Below are 19,426 nucleotides of genomic sequence, written 5' to 3' on the forward strand. Positions count from 1 at the left end.
GATGAAGGACTAGCACTATTCGCACAACAGTGGCCAGGTTGCATGATGGACATTAATTGGTGGGCTGGCGCCGACGTCCCGCATTTGAGCATTATCTTTCGAGCCCCCTCACAGTGGGGAGCGCCGAGGGACGTGATCGAGTGGGCCCCGGCATAGGCGGCCCACTTCTACCAGTGTACAAAGTCGCAGTTTTCAGCATAGCTAAAAGATGCATTGATAGTACCACCTGGAGCATCTATCACTCCTATGGTCCGGCCGAGGGTCACCATGGGGGACTGGAGCTCACCATTCAGACCGACTGCAAAACCTAACTACATGCTTCGCAGTCTCTGTTCCTCATCTGTAGCTTCCACACCGAACAGATGCCTGTTCGGTTGCATCTGTTCGGTTAGTCACAGGTTTCCCCATGAGCCTACACCTTGCATCCTAGAATGTGAACAGTCTCCACTACAGTGGGGCACGTGGCTTGAGGAAGCTGATTGTTCGGCAGGAGCTGCAGTCTGCCCTTGCCAGACGGATAGACATCTTGCTACTGCAGGAGCACAAGCTCACCCTCGCCCAGGCTGAGCCGATTGGGAAGGTATTGTCAGGCAGCTCGCATACTTTTGGGAGCAAGCCATAGGTGCCCACGGCAAGAGCGGAGGCGTATGCACCTCTATTGGTCCGAGTCTCACCACCTGTGTACAAGACCACGGGATAATAGTGGCAGGAAGGGATCTATGGATCAGAATGGATCTATGTATCAGACTGGATAGTGGCAGGAAGTGTCTATGCCCCTACGAAGGTTAGGGAACGCAACAGGTTTTGGGTGGCAATTGTAGATGGACTCCCAGAGGTGGACTCTTGGATAGTTGGAGGAGATTTCAACAATCTAGAGGCTTCAAAGGACCAGCAGGGCAGAGGAAGAAACTACCAGGGCATGGTAGGGGAAGACCAGGAGGCATGGGAGGTCTTTTTGCTTGCAGTTGGAGCACGGGATGCCTAGAAAGACCCTGCCTTCCACAGGAGGGAGAGGTAGTTGGAATTTTCTTGGGGTTACAGGTGGCTAGGCAGAGCCTTGCTGGAGCACTTGGACAGGTTTTATGTGGGAGAGTGGGGAGGTTCTCACAGAGGCCAGATTGAGCAGTTGGTAGGCACCACACTATCCGATCACTGCCCGGTTCTCCTGGCACTTGATCCCCCAGCATCCACCCTAGATACACGATCCTGTTGGATCCCTGACTCCATCTATAGGAGGGAGGAGGTGTCGAGACAGATAGAGAAGATCTGGACCAGAGAGTGGGTTAGGAGGGACAAGATAGCAGAGGAGGTTGCAGAGGTCCTAGCCGAGTCAAGCAAAATTTGCCAAGAGGCAGCCCTACAGGCCAGGCAGCAGTGCTGGGAGGAGGAGAGAGCACTACGGCGGGACCTGGCAGCTACGCAAAGATTTTTGCAAGAGGCACCAAGGGACCCCATCCTCCACGCACAGGAGGTGCGCGCGCATGCAGCCATTGCTTACCTAGAAGACAGGCGCTCGGAGTTCTCTTTCTGCAATTCAGCAGCCTTTTGGGCGCGGAAGGGAGACACGATGTGCAAGGAGTTCTTCCAGGTGCACCAGCCCCGCACTGCGGGAGAGTAGATATGCAGCCTTAGGGACCAGTATGGGAGGACTTGTTCTAGCCTTGATGAGGTGATGGAGATTTCCACCGACTATTACACACGCCTCTTCCAACAGGAGACAGCTTCAATTAGAGGACAGAGATGCAGACAAGAGGTATGGGATCACATCCCGTCCCTCGTCATAAAGGAGACAGGACACGCCCTCCTAGTCCCCTTCACAGAGAAGGAATTAGAGGAGGCTTTCCATACACAGGATGGGCAAAAATGCTTGGGGGACGATGGCCTCTCTAAGGCCTTCTTCACTACCTACTGGGAGGTGGTGAAGGATCCCCTATTGATGGCTTTCCAAGAGATCTTCACCTCAGGACAGATGCCAGGGAGGCTCTCGGTAGGCCTTATCAGTCTTCTCCCGAAACCGGGAGACCGGTTGAAGCTATCCCAGTGGAGACCAATCACCTTATTGTCAGTGGCCTATAAGGCTCTGGCAAAGATGATTGGTAGATGATTATGTCATGTGCTTCGAGATATCGTTCATGACACACAGACAGGCTTTGTCCAAGATAGGAGCATCCTAGACAATGTATTTACATTCTTTGAGGCGACAGAGTGGGCTTAGCACAATAGGCAGAGACTCGCAGTACTACTCTTGGACTTCGAGAAAGCCTATGACAAGGTGGACTGGGATTTCCTAGAGGGTACCATGGTGAAGTTGGGATTTCCTCACTCTTGGATTCGCGGGGTCTCTGGCCTGTACAGATCAGCCACCAGCAGGGTTCTCATAGGCGGAAGGCGAGGGGAGGAGTTCCGGCTGGAGAGATCGGTCCGACAGGGCTATCCCCTAGCCCCATACCTGTTCCTACTCTTCGCAGAGGCGATGTCTCATTTCCTCAGGTCACGTGTGAGCGGACTACGCAGCCTTCGACTTCCAGTGAGAGAGGAGACTGAGTTGTTAGACTCAGAGTATGCAACGACACAGGTCTCTACATAGAGGACGATGAGGTGATGCTGGAAAGAATGAGGCTGGCTCTTGATGTGTTTTGCGCTATAGCGGGTGTGAAAATCAACTGGCCGAAGTCGGTTGGTTTTCTCACAAACCCGGACTCCAGCATGGAGTGGGGCGTCCACTTGAGATTTAGATGGGTGAGCAGAGGGCAGACCGTCCGATACCTAGGGTTCCACGTGGGACTTGATATCACTCCTGCTCAGCAATTTCTTCCTGTTCTAGAGTCTATTAGGAGGAAACTGACCTACTGGAGCACGGCTTGCCTCTCACTAGCCGGTCAAGCCCTGGTGGTTAACCGGGTCCTCCTAGGGACGGCCTGGTACATTGCCTCCTGTTGGTGTTTCTCCTCATCGTGCGTAGGGCAGCTTCGCCGCCTGGTGCAGAATTTCCTTTGGTGCGACCATCATACGACATCGATTAGAGGGAGGGCTTGGGATCATAGACCCAGAATATCAGAATATGGACCTCTTCCAGGTCTGCCCGCCTTTCAGGTCTTACTGCAGGAGGGCCTTCAGGACTGTAAACCGAGGCTTGGCGGGGAGTGGAGGCTGTCCCTGAGATGGATCTTCACTTCAGCCTAGATTACCCCACCCAGATCACCTTTCCTGCGGAGCCTACTCCGCGTGTGGCAGGGCCTCCATAAGGCCCTAATCGAGAGCCCCCCGGGTTGCCAGGAAGAAATAGACCGTGAGCTGGTGATCTGGAACCTCCAGGTCAAAGATAGGGAAGGGGCACAGATAGGTGTCCACCCCCACATCTAGTGGGCTGGGTGGGAGGCCGGCCCGGCTCGTTCCATCAGGACATGGCGGAAGGTGTACAGGATGGCAGACAAGGAGGAGCTACAGCGAGTATCAAGGTGCGCGAGAGGAGTGGAGTTGACAAGAAGAGAGATAGACACAGCAATACCTCTGGAGTGGCTTGCCCCCCCGATATGAGAACCAATAGAGGCCGGGGAGGTATGGGCAGCCAGGTTCTCTCCAGCAGGCATCCCTCTTTAGGTGGCAGGTACAGTGGGTGGCACTCCCCAGGGGACCTTCTTTGTCGTTCAGGAGGGGGGACGTCTGGAGGAGGATTTGGGTGGTGGGTCTTCAGGGGAAGACTTGGCGACTGGACCCCTATGTTTTCTGGATGGAGCTCAAGGAGTGAGTCAAGCTGATTATCCCCACACACATGATGAGAGGGCTGAGATAGCCAAGACTTCGTATGCATCTGCGTTGGATAGCTTGATGTATGTCATGATAGCCACTAAACATAGCATTTGCAGTGGGAGTTGTGGCTCGCTATATAGTGACACCTAGCAAGTGACATTGGGACATCATGAAGGGTATCATGAGATACCTTAAGGGCATTGCAAACTTGTGCCTTTGCTATGGCCGCCAGGACACTAGAGTCATGGGTTACACAAACTCAAATTATGCAAGACATGCAAATGGTAGGAAGTCCAACTTTGGCTATGTCTTCATCTTTGTTGAAGGTGTTGTTTCTTGGATGTGTAGGGTGTAGGGTGTAGAAATGCACTATGTTGCCTACTAACGAGGTTGAGTACATTGCAGCCATTGAAGCTTTGCAAGGAGGCTCTATGGTTGGTAGATCGCTTGGTTGCAAACCTTGGTATCACAGATATGACTCCTATATTGTATTTGGACTCCATGAGTGCCATCCAGTTGGCACATAATCTGGTCTTTCATACGAAAGCCAAACATATTGACATCCGTTGCCACTTTATTAGAGAGGTAGTTGAGGACAAGCAGATAGAGCTTGTCAAGATCTCTAGAGATGAGAATCTTGTTGATCTGATCACTAACAGTGTCCTAGTGGAACATTATACCTTAGGAAGATTATGGGCGTAGATTGAGATGGAAGTCTATGCCTCATCCAATTGTACTTCTATGTACACATTGTACTTTGTCACTTTTCCTTTCTTGTTTTCTCCTTACTAGCTACATCATTCGCCTTTAAGTGGGAGGTTGTTGGGGACTCCGTACCTAGCCACCTACATTTATCTTGTACTTACCGCCCGCACACTTGTACATTGTAGGTGGTGGCCACCTAGCATTGTCACTTTATTCTTTATTCTTACTATGACAATAGAATAAGGTAAGGCAAGTCACACATTGTGACTATTGGATTTTCCACATATGGTCTTGCTCTCTCTTCTTGCTCCAACCTCCATAGCTCTTGCTTCTCACTTCCGCTTGTACTCACACTCTTGCTCATCCTTTCCACCTTTCACTTGAGCTGCCCGTGATGAGATAGGCATGACTCACTTATACATCCTCATATTCACAAGCTAGGCCTCTTTGTGACTCATGTAACTGTCCCCAATGACAAGCCACAATGATGGACTTTACTCTGCCATAAAATACTATCTTATGGGTTCTAGCAATGTGTCTTTGTGTCTACTCTAGCTCTCCACATCAAACACATGGGAGAAGGTCTCTTCCATAGCCAATCCAACTACCAACTAGTACACTCATGTGCACTAATAACCATAGAAAGAGTGAAATCTTTCTAGGTTAAAAGTTGACCTCCAATCTTCTCCAAAAGTCAGCAAGGAAATCCAATGCTGAGTCACTACTAGCGTCACTTTAATCCTACTCATATTGATCCTCCTCCCCAATCTAAGTGGTGTATCCAAATAAGTAGGTCTCCCTAGGTATCTTTGCAAAATGACTCTCTCCAAAGCCATTCCCTAGGGTCCCCCTATAGTCACTAAAGAGGCCTTCTATATGGCCAATATCTCCACTCATCCATCATGCATGTCTAAACATCACAGTCTAAATACTATGTCCTATCACAATGACCACCCACAATCCTAATCCTCCACCAAAAGCATCCTGTGAACTCTAATTGATACAAATGTTCCCTCCCAAGTTTTTCATCCTCATGTACTAAGAAGGTAAACACACTCCCTATACTGATAGCCACCACCACAAGAACAATGTCTCCTCCATGCAGGGGGTGCCACCTCCCTAATGCTTTTCATTGTCTCTAGCCCCTCTAATGCCACAAAAGGCTCTATCTTTTAGACTGACTGGTAGCTCAAGAAAGGCGAACCACTCCCCCATTGTAGTATCTATCTCTGAAGAGAACCTTCCCCAACATAAGCATGTCCACCCTCTGATGGTGTGGCCTCTCTGTCTTTAGTAGGCCTTTGAAGACGAGGTTGCCTTATTTTTCTTTAATATAACCTTGGTCAATAAGGCCAAGTCATGCAGATACTAATGTTTAAGTCTGGATCATAGCAGTAGCAAATCAAACTTGAAAACCATTCCCAATCCCTTTAGTACAGATGCATTGATGGGAAATCTTGCTTTATGGATTGGTACTATGGTTTCAATGTCCCAAATAAAGAAAAACCCTTCAAATAGGGTTCCATTAAACATGTGTTCTATCAAGGGAAATACTGGGTCTCTAGCATGTAAAATGTTCATCCATCAGAACTTTAGGATTTGCCATTCTACAGTCAGACAATCGCTGACATCAACATGATTGTGTGGATGCTTTTCTATAAACATGGGAATTTGGCACCTTCTTCCACTTAGAGTCACATACATGTAGCATTACAGCCCACTAGATTAGTTGTTTACGAAGCTATTGTATTTATGATGTACTTAGTCCCTTCCTTTTCTTTCCAATATGCTCTCAATAGATATTTTCCTTGAAATATAAAACATGCTAATGTGGAAGAAGGATGGAGTGGTGTGACGAGGCTCTCGGAGCCAAGGGAAGGGGGTGAAAAGAAATGGGCTCACATGTTAGAGTTCGATGTTGCTAGTAAGATCCACATTAATATTAGGGAAAGGGCACTGGCAAGGCTGTGTGTTCCTCCTTGATCCATGAGATGTATCACATATACCATCATATTTGTCATACCCCTGAGGTCTAGTAAGGCTCACCTCCTCTATGTCCAACTCCTCACATACGGCATCTGATGGGGCCCACTGGCTGGCCGTGCAGGCATTGGAGTTCCCTACAATAAGTACGCTCACACATACAAAAGGACAGCAACCACAAATCACTATGAGAAAGGCTTGGAGCATTGAAGTGCTGCTTCTTTTCAAGAGAATAATGGGAGCGACTGAGCCCTATTGTGAGTGGGTACTTCTATCAGTCATGAGGCTCCAACAAATAGCTAGAGGGTGGGGAAGTTAAAAGCATGTAAGCATGTAACGTTTACCAGATTTGAGAAATAAGAGGGAAAGCTCTTGAAAGGGAGCAATGAACCTTTTCTCTTTCCCTTTACGTAGAGATTTCTATCAATTATGAGGATTGAACAAACAGCCAGTGTTAAAAAATGTCAACGTTACCATCCCCCTAGATTATGAGGCAGCTTAAGCTCCTCATTTTTTCTAAAATTGCAAAAAAAAAAAGTGTAGCTAATTATATCATTCAAACTCTTCTCTACTTTAAAGTTGTGAATAATCACATAAACAGCACTGCACTTATCTAATTTGAGAAATAAGTGTGGAACTTGCCTGTAAGAGCCATTTCTCAACTGCCCCTTGCGCAGTCTTTGGATTAAACTTTTCTGTGAGTGCTACTACCTCCCCTTCTGCAGATATCATTGCTGTTATGTCGAGATTTTTTTCAAATCGCAAAGTGTTAATACCTTCAAAGCACTTTTTAAGATGGGGCTGAACACGAAGAGGATCTTTTGTCTCTGAAAGAATCTCCAACATCTCATCATTTGAAAGGAAAAAGAACCTAGGAAATGCGACTCTCTTCACCTGAATGAAGCATGCCAAGGCATTACTCCAATTGTCACTTTAACTGCTCAAACTGACTTTGAAAATTTTTAAATGTGCAGGTAGCTCAATCACTATCTTTGTATGAAACTACAGTTTCCCAGTCATTTCTTAAAAGCAGTATTTTCTGAATCTGAAAATATTGAGCCATTCTACAAGTAATAACTTCCATTCTAATGAACAAATTTTCAATGTGCTTAAACAGGTAAATAAAATATTGAATCTAAAACAATTTACAATTTCCAAGAAGCAGGAATTCAGCTCAATGGGGTCATTAAATGTTGAGGTTTTATTATAGCATCCATAGAGATTGAGCAAGGCTCCTTGGCACCAACCAAGGCCTTCAAGAACACATGCATGCATCTCAACCCCTGCTCTCCCTAACCACATTTCAAGTAAAATTCTATTTCTTCTAAGCTCCTCGCTCTTATTCATGCATTCCCCCACACTCTTCTCTTTTTGACATCTGTTATGGAATTAACCACCAGACCTTCATAAGACAAGCTCTTGGAGGTATCTGTCTTAGCTTTTGTTCTCAGCATCCTTAGACAATGGTAGTGCATGTGACAGCTGGATTAATTTTCAGTCTCATATTGAATATACAGCATAAAGAGAAACCATAAGGGCATTGTAGAAACCATAGTATCATATCATTATCCTTAAGGGCATTGTAGCAACTATAAGGATCTGGACAGAAATTATTCGTACACTCTGTGGGAGATGGGAGAGATTGCAAGGTGCCTGTAAGTGTATACAGGAGAGATGCTTTTATGGGGATATGGGACGCACCATCTTCCACTTTTGAGTCACATATGGTCTGGTTATACAGACCAGCAGACTTGTGGTTTACCCAGCTGTTGTATTTACGTACTTAGAGAAGTCCCTTACAGGGCTGATTTTGTACTTTTAATTTTACATCAGGGATACTTTCTAAGGTGTTCTTTTCATTGAAAAATAATTATGCCCACAATGGATGCCGTGATCCAAAGATGGAGAATACACATTGGCAGTACCCTCCCCATTAACCTCCCACTATGCACTAGAAACTCTCTAGAAGCTAACCGAGTGACACTTTCATATGGTTCGGTGGACATGGCTAGTCACTTGACATGAAACCACAAATCATCCTCAGGGCAGTCCTGCCTTATCCAAGTTGCCTCGGCAACTGCTTTCTTAGATAAGGGGAGGGCATACATAAAGTTCTTTCCAAGAGCATAAGAAACGACCTAAACCAGCCAAGGTTAGAGATATTGGTACAGCCTCGATTTTGGTCATGCCTAATTTTGTCATGCACGCCCCTTTTTGGCACATTGAACACCTAAAATGGCATCTACAAGTCATGTCCACATGCATGTCATCATTATACACTCGTTAGTATGCTTGAAGCCAGTCATGTAATTAAGAGCAGGATATTGTGTCTAGTAATCCTGCCAAATACTAATGTTTCTGAGCACTCAAATCCTATACCTCTTACTGACCAAAGTTCATTTTGGCTAAGAAACACATGCTATTTTGTAGGCTTGGAGGCAGGTGCAAGCTGCTGTGATGATGGAGCAAGGATTTCCATTGCATGCATAGGGAGGTGTAATTGAACCTAATATTTGTGCAGCCAACAAAGTTGCTGGCACTATTACAATAGCACAAACTGCCATGAAGTAATGATTATAGGGAGCTGCAAATGTCTATGGAAATAATGCTGGGGATTACATAAAAGCAAGGCATGGTGAATATTGACTGTTATGGAAGGGTGGCTCAATAAGACTTTATTAAAATGCAAAGTTTCTCTTTGGGAAATGCTGGCAAGTGGCTTGCCCCTTGCCTTGGCTCTTTCTAGGTGCCGTATTTTGATTGGCAGCTGTATCTTTTGTTGTACTAGTGTGGAATCTTCCTGCCATAGATTTATTTCGTGCCTGTTAGGCTGAAAGATCTGATCCCTCTTGTCTGACATTTGGAGAGCAGTGGTAGGACCTTTGCTGCATCCCTTTGATTGGGTCTTTGGTAAGGAAAAATATCCCACTCCCATGCAGCCACATATGAAGATCTTGTTTCAGTACATGTTGGCAGCTGGCAACAACTGGAGGAACTCACAGTGGACAGTACAGGGTGAATAGCAATTTGAAGAACTAATGCCCCTGGAAGCATCTGGCAGGCAGAAGGCTGATGATTAGGAGCAAGGCAGGGAGGAAGATGAAGGTGGGGCTGGCAAGGCAAGTTCCAGTAGGAGTGGGGAGACCAGGTGAAGGGGAAGGAATGAAGAGGAGTCCAGTGGGGAGGAAGGTGAAGGTGGAGCTGACAAGGCAAGATCTGGTAGAAGTAGGGAGAGCAGGTGAAAGTAAAGGAATGAAAAGGAGGTCAGGTAAGGCAAGGCAGCACAACTGCAAGAGTCTATAAACTTAGAACATGGTGAGGGAGCTCAAACAGTCTTTTCTCTCCCCTCTTTTTTGGGATAGGGAGGTAGAAGAAGACCCTGTGAATGTTGTTTCCAGTGAACCATTAATAGAAGCCATATACAAAACTGCCTGAAGCAAAACAAGAGCTGAATATGGCACAATAATTGGTACTTGATAAAATATGAAATCCGAAAGAAGGTACATCATGAAGAAAGTAAATCAATCTTATCAAGGTAGTGGAAGCTCCGTCGCTCGTCATCGCTGATCTGCCACCGCACTCCCGCAACCCCCGTCTCTCCTGTTAACTCGCCACAACGCCCCCCCACAACCCAACCGTTCTGCCCGCCTGTCCCCTCCCGCGACGTGTTGTGCCTCTCCCCCCCGCCAGATTGTCGCACCATCGAGCTGCTTCCCACAGCACTGCCCCACACCCATCCCCCCCCAGCTCTGGCTCTGCCAGTAAAACCTCTTCGTGCCAACCTCCCTCTGCCCTGGTTCCGATCTGACGCCCAGTCCCCCCTCCACCCCCCAAATCCTGCCCTGACCCCCAATCAAACGCCCAACCTAACGTTCTCTGTTGTCCCCCCTTTCTGACCCCTCTGCTCCTCCCAAATCTGATGCCCAGTCCCCCCAACTCCCACGCTGTCCCCATCCCTTTCAACCGGCAGCTCCAGGCCCCTCACCCGCGCGACTTCAGTCTGGAAACATCTTTTGTGGCACCCGGTGCCTCCATCACTGTCAGAAAACACAACCCCTCCCTCCCCCCTCTTCATCGACACCACCCACCCCCCCCCCCCCCCCCTCCGGTTGCTCCCTCCATTTGCAGCAACACTCCCCCCCCCCCCCCCTTGGGCAGTTCAGCAGTGTGATCGGCACCTTTCTCAGTAGGGACGCACAATGGAAACCTCTGGTTTGACACCGGCGCACTCTGCGAGTGCCCCCCAGTCAAACACCTTGCTCAACATCCTCTCCGAGGAACAGCTCTTAGCAGTTCGTGCCACAGAGCTGGAGCTAAAAGAAACCGCAATCTTTGGTCAAGTCGGTGGACATTCCCCATCGAGGGCCCAGCTGCGGGATTGGCTCCACTCCACGTTGCGCATTGGCACAACGCATATTGTGGAGGTAGTCCTCATGGGCTAAGGGATTCTCATGGTTCGACTCACCTCCGCGGATGCAGCTCGTGACTTAGTGGAGAGCTCGCCCTATGCCTCCACAAAGGGGGTCATCTACATGGTTCCTTGATATAGGGGCTTCACTGTGGAGTCATTTGCGCTCCACAACAAATTTCTCAGACACCCAGTCACTTTACTTTTCCCGGGACTGGCGGTAGAGTACCGCCAATTAGTGGAGGACTTTGGACAACTCTTCGGCACAGTTCTCCTTGCCTTCTTCACGGATGCACTGGCAGTTGCAGGAGTCCCAAAGGTACGAGTGGCCGTGAAAGACACAAAGTGTATCCCAAAGTGCCTTGAGATCAAGGCAAGAGGTCACTCCTTTAGGCAGTAGGTCATTGTGACTGGGCAACCAGGGCAATGCCTACGCTGCCACGACTTTGGGCATCAGGCAGCAAAAGTACGCGATTTGGAGCCAAAGTGGCTCCGCACATAGGCTCGCAGGTGGACGCTAACGGCTTCACACTAGTTCAGAGACGACAGAGAGGGCGATGGCATGGGGGGCTGCAGCCAGCTTCCCAGAAGCCGCCCCGACAATAGGGAGCAAGAGGGCGAGCAACGCCCCCTTGGCAGCGCACTCCGCAACCCCCCCCTGCCCACACCACTCGGCAAGACCGAGGTCCCCCACAGCCACTACCCGCCCCACAAACTACCCCACTTGAGATCCCACAGCCCCCACATCCACCCCCCCGCCCACCTCCCAGGCTCCCCCCACTAACCTTGGCCCACAGCAGCCCCCCTCCAGGGCCACCAACCCTCCCCCACACTTGCCACGTACCTCCGACCATCCCTCGATCCTCTCCCCCCCCCACCACCCCCCGTGCCGAGCACCCCCCCGATCTGCACCCATTTCAGGAGATCCCCGCCGGACCCAACCCCCCTCCTCCCACAGGTGGCAATGAGCCACACATGCCCACATCCTCCTCGCACCAGCAGTGTTCCCCCTCCCACACATTCACCAGCTCATCTACCCTTGCTGTCCGCCAGTCTTTCCCGAGACAGGCACAATTATTGCCACAGGAGTTCTTCCGCAGTGGCCCATGGTCCTATCTGAGAGCTGCAAAGCACGAAGAGTTTCCACTACCTCTAGAGGTGGGGATCTTCGTGGTTCGTAAGTCAAGGAGGGGTAAGGTCCATCTACTAGCACCACCAGATGGACCAAACTACACCTTTTTCCTTCAATCCTCTCACTCAAGAGATTGGACGATGCCACAGATTGAGGAGTTGAAGAGTCAAGTGTGGCGAACCACATCTCCTAATGGATGTAACACTGTCTGCATACTAGTGGCTTGGTTGCATGATGAACATTAACTCGTGGGCTGGAGCCGAGGTATCACACTTGAGCATGATCTTTCGAGCCCCCCAACAGTGGAGAGCTTTGAGGGATGTGATCGAGTGGCCCCCAGCACAGGCGGCCTGTTTCTACCAGTGTACAGAGTCACAACTCTCAGCATGGCTGGTAGACGCATTGATAGTACCACCTGGAGCATCTATCACTCCTTTGGTTCGTCGGCCGAAGGCTACCATGGGGGACTGGAGTTTGCCGTCCAAACCTGCGGCAAAGAGTACTTGCATGCCCCATAGTTGTTCCTCCTCGTCAGCAGCCTCCACACCGAACAGATGCATGTTTGGTCAGTTGCAAGTTTCCCCATGAGCTTACACCTTGCATCCTGAAATGTGAATAGTCTCCACACCAGTGGGGCACGGGGTTCCAAGAAGTTGATTGTTTGGCAGGAGCTGTAGCCTGCCCTTGTTGGACAGATCAACATCTTACTTCTACAGGAGCACAAGCTATCTCCCACCCAGGCCCAACGGGTTGGGAAGGTACTCCTGGGCAGCTTACACACCTACTAGGAGCATGCCATAGGTGCCCACAGCAGGAGTACAGGGGTATGCGCCTCTATTGGCCCGAGTCTCACCGCCTATGTTCGAAACCACGGGACGATAGCAACAGGGACGGTTCTATGGATCATATTGGATATTGGGGACTTGTGCCTTGGAGTCCTCAATGTCTATGCCCCTACGGAGGTTAGGGCATGCAACAGGTTCCGGGTGGAGATCGTGGATGGACTCCCAGAGATGGACTCCTCGATCGTTGGAGGAGATTTCAACAACCTGGAAGATTTGGAGGGCCAGCAGGGCAGAGGTCAAAACTACCACGGCAAGGTTGGGGAGGAGCAGGAGGCATGAAAGGTCTTTCTACTGGCAGTAGGAGCACGCGATTCCTGGAGAAACCCTGCCTTACACAGGAGGGAGAGGTCGCTAGACTTCTCTTGGGGATACAGGCGGCTAGGTGGAGTCCTGTTGGAGTGGTAGGTTTTATGTGGGAGAGTGGGATGGCTCTCGTGGAGGCTAGATTGGGCAGTTGGCTGGCACCACATTGTCCAATCATTGCCCGGTTCTCGCACTAGATCCCCTAGCATTTGCCCTAGACACATGAGCTTGACTCGATCTATAGGAGGGAGGAGGTAATGAGACAGATAGAGCAAATTTGGACCAAGGAGTGGGGCAGGAGGGACCGGATCGCAGAGGAGGTTGCAGAGGCCCTAGCCAAGCTGAGCAAAATCTGCCAAGAGGCAGCCATACAAGCCAGGCAGCAGATCTAGGAGGAGGAGAGAGCACTCCGACGGGACCTTGCAGCCACGCAGAGATTATTACAGGAGACACCAGGGGATCCCACCCTCCACGCACAGGAGGTACACACACCAGCAGCCATTACTGGCCTAGAGGACAAGCACTCAAAATTCTCTTTCCGCACCTCAGCAGCTTTTTGGGCGCGGAAGGGAGATACACTATGCAAGGAGTTCTTCCAAGTGCACCAGCCTCGCTTTTCAGGAGAGCAGATACGCAGCCTACGAGGTGAGTATGGAAGGACTCGTTCTAGGCAAACACGTACTAATGGAGGAGGATATGGATTGGGTGCCGTCATGTAGCGAGTACTGGGCGGAGCACAACATCACGGAGCCATTCCGACGGACCTTCTAGCGCCGCCTATGATATAGCTAGAGGCCGAGGAGGGTATCGTATTTCTTATGGCTGGTGGCATTAAAACCCCAAAGCACTACCTTTGGTCATGTGAGGAGGCGCAGCTCATGTGGAGAGCTCATGTGGAGAGGAGCATGCCGCATCCTTCGCCGTATAGCACCTAGGCTTGGATGTACTCATGGCAAGCTTTCTGTTGGCAGGCAGTCAGCCAGGGCCGTCACCTTTTGTATGAGGCCGGGATGCAGGACACGATATTCATCATCGAGGCAGGGTCCTGCGCAGTGATCGGTTTGGAGGCTCTACCCATCCGTCAGGTACTGGAGCCCACGGCAGACCGCTCTAAGGTATGGGAGATCATAGAGAGTCTTACTGGATGGCATATCTGGAGGGCGCGGTGTCAGAAGACTTCCGGCGGAGAGAGATTTTCAGTACAAGCAACCTTAGCAGAGCTGTGGACCTCCATCATCCACTCCCTCTGCGGCGATTGGGATCAGGTGCAGGGCGAGTCCAGGGCTTGTGAAGAGCTCCGTTGTCATTTCATGCATACTTGGGCCGGCCAGGAACTATTTTTCGTGATGCAGGTAGGCAGCCCTAGATGGCGATACACCCCTCCTCCATGGCTTCTTGCCCCCATCCCCCCCAGACCGCCTTGAGAGGCTTGTATACATAAAGTATTTGTGACTTTGCATCAGCTCCAGCTAGTTTATTAAGCATGAGCACTCCATTGTAATCAGATTTTTTAAGTAATATAATCAGCCACATTTTATTTGCAAAAAAATCAAGGTAGTGGAGGTATAATAGATGAGGAAGGAATTTGCAATATTTTTTGAGTCAAGGACACAAATATGGTATCTGATATTGTAACAGTAAGCAAGTTAATGACTGTGACATTAAAAGTGATATTTAATGTCACGTTAAGGTCATAAATATGGAATCTGACATTAAAGTGAGATTTAATGTGACATTAAGGTAAATCTAGGGGAACAAGCACGAGAATGACCGTCCGGGCTCTTGGGCACCCGAACGGGGTTAAGGGGAGCCTAGAGAGTAAGAGAGTCCAAGAATAGTAGAACTCCAGAAAAGTCGACGGCTGGCAAAGGAATACGGGTGAGAGGTGCCAACACTTATCTAGGCGTGGTTGGGAGGAGAAGAATCACTCGTGCTCAGGGTTTTTCATCGTTTTTGTCTGTCTATTCCGAAGCCATCTATCATTGGTATCAGAGCCGTGAGGATTCCTGGAGATCTTCATCGAAAGGGCAGCGATGGACCTATAAAGCCAGAAGTGCCCGCGATCTATTCAGTCGACAGTCAACGGGCAGCGACGGACCCGTAAAGCTGTTGGTCAAACGTCGAGTGCCCCGCCATTTATTTAATCGCCAATCGACGGACCATGAACTGCTAGTCAAACGCTACGTGACACGTCACAAAAAACTTAACGTGACGTGTAAAATTGGTCACGTAACGTATCAAAGGGCAGCCACTTTTTCACGCCTATTTGAAAAACGCGTAAACTGATCGTGAGCCATCAAATCTTGCCCACGCCTGCTCCTCCATGAACACACCAACAAGACACGCATTCTTCTCCTTTTCACGGGCTGAAGTTGAAGTTCTTTTCTGATACGTGTTGGAACAGTCGACTGCGTGTTCGGACTTCTTTTCAGCCTCGACTGTATTTATATTACAAGTACAGGTTCAGCAAAAAGTAAATTCAGGAAAAGGGCATTGATGGTCTGCGTGATTATTAAAGAAGGGAGCTGAATACTAGTCGTTCTGCAAAGAAGCTCCATTTTTGGCCTGACCGACTTTGTCCGGGAAGATAAAATCTGTTTCTTACTCTTCGAGTTTCTTTCCAAATCAGCAGCCACTGCCTGCCATTAAAATCAGGGAAGTACTTTACTTTGTATGCAAATTTCTTATCTTTGCTTTCCAATTCCAGTGTATTAATGGCAAAAAGAGGGAAAGAGAAAATAATGGAAGGTTCTAGTTCTAGGGACCACCCTATGGTAGATCCCCAAGAACCAGAAATGCAAGAAGAATAGTGGGAAGAATTTTTTGCTATACGAGAGCAATTTGATGATCTTACTGCTCGTGTGCAAGCTCAAGGGGTTCAAATGGAATTTTTAACTCAAACACTCACTGAAATAAAATCTCAATTAACTTTATTGTTGGAAAGAGATAAAAATAAGATAGAAACCTCGGATGTCCCATCTTCATCGAAAGATTTAGATGTGACTATGCGAGATCCTAAGGAACCCCAACCTTATCATAAATTGAGGGATAATCCAGTTCTAAAGGATATGAAACCACCTCAATTTTACGGGGAGGAAAAAGATAGGAATAAAGACACAATCTTTAATTTCCTCCAAAAATGGAAAGATTTACATAAATTAAAAAATACCCCACCACATCTACAAGCACTGGAGGCTAGTTTAACTTTGGGGCCCAAAGCATATAAGTGGTGGCGAACTTTAAAGGAGGCGAATAAAATACCTGAAACCTGGGCTCAATTTGAATCTGTCTTTTTGAAAGAATTTCTTCCTGAAAATGAAATGGAAAGAAATTGGGAAGATTGGGATTATGTCAGACAAAAGGGACGACCCCTGCTGACATATCTGGAGGAATATCGTGAGATAATCCTCAAATTGGAAGGAAAAGATGAATTCCAAAAAACAAGAGGATTCATTAGGGGACTAGATAAAGCCTGTAAAAAGGAAGTAAAATAGAGTTTACCTAAGACGCTGGAAGAGGCAATTAAATTTGCATTAATTCATGAAGATAGTATGCGTCCAGGTACACTCACTAGTCTCACTGATACGGAGCCCAAGTCTAAGAAATTGGAAACCTCAAAATTTGTGGGTAAATTTAAAAGGAAAATGTCATTTTTAAAGGGTAAAAAACAACCTTTTGAAAAGAAACCATATATGAGGCCAAAGTTAAGTCCTGATGACTTTGATAAGGCCAAAAAAGAAAAGTTGTGTTTCAATTGCCTATCCCCTAACCATGCTGCTTGGAATTGCCCTCAAAAGAAAAAGGGGGAAGACAAAGGAAAGGATAAGGACAAGGGCAAGGGAAAAGAAAAACAAATCCATGTAGTGCAGACCTTAGAATTAAAGGGCCATGAAAAGTACAAATCTTTAGAGGTCTTGCACATGGATGTACAACATAAGTGTTGTATGTCAACTTCTATGTGGCAGCCTACTTTTGGGCCACATGATTTACTTAGAGTACATGGATTGATAGCTGGAAAAAGGGTTAGAGTCATGATTGATGACTCTGCCACACATAATTTTATAAATTATGCACTTGTCAAAAAATTGAAACTTCCCCAACAAAAGAGTGGGCATCAATATGTTGTTCGTATGATGCAAGGCCAAGACAATAAAATATGGAATACAATGGTATCCAATTTGGAAATTGAGATTCAAGAATATAAAGACAAACTCGATTTTCAAATAATGAACATGGAAAGAGCTGATATTGCTCTAGGGAGGAAGTGGCTATGGGGATTGGAACCATCCTTAAAACGTAGCTATCACCATAATACACTGGAATTTGAAAGGGATGGTAAGACTTTTGTTATTCAAGGTGAACATGAAGTATCTGATAATCCTTTGCTGTATTCTACTAAAGTTCAGAAGCTGATAAAGAAGGAAGTTTGTGAGGTATATATGCTATGGTCTCTTCCTGTACAGAATACTTTTACTTTCTGTAATATAAAGCAACAATTTTCTTATGTTTGTGAGTTGAATGTTAATAATGAATTGAGTAGTTTGTTAGATGATTTTAAAGATGTGTTTCCTTCTGATTTACCAAGTGGCCTTCCACCAGATAGGGGCGATATAAATCACCCAATTGATGTAAATAAGGATACACACCCAATTTCAAAACCACCGTATAGGTTAAGTGAAACACAGCATCAAGAAGTTGAAAGACAAATTAAGGATTACCTGGATAAAGGGTTTATTCAACCCAGTAATTCACCTTGGGCTTCACCAATTTTATTGGTAAAGAAAAAAGATGGTTCTATGCGACTTTGTGTTGACTATAGAGCACTTAATAAAATAATGGTGAAGAATAAATTTCCTATGCCCAGAATGGATGATCTGTTTGATCAATTGCAAGGGGCAAAATTCTTCACAAAGGTAGATTTAAGATCAGGCTATCACCAAATAAGAATTAAGGCACAAGATGTTTCCAAGACGGCATTTCGTACTAGATACGGGCATTATGATTTTTTGGTGATGCCTTTTGGCCTCATTAATGCACCAGCTACCTTTATGAAGCTGATGAATAGTGTTTTACGGCCCTATCTAGGACATTTTATAGTAGTCTTTTTGGATGATATCTTGATCTTTAGTAAATCAAGGGAATAGCATTTGGAACACTTACAATTAGTATTCCAACTCTTAAGAACACATTCCCTTTATGCGAAGAAAACTAAATGTGAATTCTTTGCACAAGAGGTCAAATATTTGGGGCATATTATCTAGAAAGAGGGAATCAACATGGATCCAGAAAAAGTAAGGGCAATTATTGAATGGCCACCTCCAAGGAACCTAGAAGAGCTGCAGATCTTCCTAGGTTTATCTGGATTTTATCGTAGATTCATTCGAGATTATGCCAAAATAGCTGTTCCAATGACAGACCAACTTAAAGGGAAAGGAAAAAGTTTTAATTGGGGAACAGACCAAAATGAAAGTTTTCAAAAATTTAAGGTAGCTATTGCTACAGCTCCAGTACTATTAATAGTGGATCCCAATAAACCATTTGTGGTTGAAGCTGATGCCAGTGATAAGGCGATAGGCGTGGTCTTATTACAAGAAGGTCGACCAGTTGCTTTTGAAAGCAAGAAATTAGATCGTGCAAAACAGAATTATTCTGTTTATGAGAGGGAGCTGTATGCAATAGTACATGCAATGAAGAAATGGAGGCACTGTTTGTATAGTGCCAAACTTTTGATTTTATCGGATCATGAAAACATTAAGTGGCTTAATGATCAACCGGATTTACACGGGCGTAAAGCCAAATGGGCCGAACTCCTCCAAGAGTTCGACTATGAGATAAGATATAGAAAAGGAAAATATAATATAGTAGCTAATGCACTCAGCAAAATGCCCATCATTAATGAATTGAGTTTTACTCAGTTCACTTCCAACTTGCTTGAATCTTTAAAAGGGAAATGCCAGGTTGATCCGGCATATTCCAACATATGGGAAGCAATAAAAAATGGGGATCCATTGATAATGGTTATTTACTCTACAAGGGTAGGGTATGTGTCTCGAAAGATACAGAAATAAGGCGCCAGATATGTTGGGGGTAAAGGCGCCTCCACCGTGCCGCCCCGTGTATTACTACACTGACAGTACCCGCCACTGCACACTGTAGGTGGCGGGCGCCCGTCACGTCACTTTATTCTTTATTCTTTTAGTGACAGTTTGAATAAAGGAATGCCCAGTCACACATTGTGACTGTTGGAGTTCCCATTTCTTGTCTCTCTCTTTCTTGCTCTTGCTCTCCCGCCATAGCTCG

The 19,426-nt window shown here is 47.0% G+C and overlaps 1 protein-coding gene across 6 annotated transcripts in view; it reads right to left on the minus strand.

Annotated features, from left to right (window-relative positions):
- Window positions 1-19,426, minus strand: part of LOC148033680 (uncharacterized) — a 364,446-nt gene that overhangs the window by 206,893 nt on the left and 138,127 nt on the right. For all 6 annotated transcript variants that reach the window (XM_087681629.1, XM_087681628.1, XM_087681630.1 and 3 more), the window contains exon 12: window positions 7,088-7,332. In XM_087681629.1, coding sequence (XP_087537755.1) covers window positions 7,088-7,332 — 245 coding nt within the window. The remainder of the gene's footprint in view (window positions 1-7,087; window positions 7,333-19,426) is intronic.

The sequence above is a fragment of the Lygodium microphyllum genome, chromosome 7, assembly GCF_053477565.2.
Source record: "Lygodium microphyllum isolate KBCC chromosome 7, Lygodium_microphyllum_v1.1.10, whole genome shotgun sequence".
Classification (NCBI taxonomy): domain Eukaryota; kingdom Viridiplantae; phylum Streptophyta; class Polypodiopsida; order Schizaeales; family Lygodiaceae; genus Lygodium; species Lygodium microphyllum.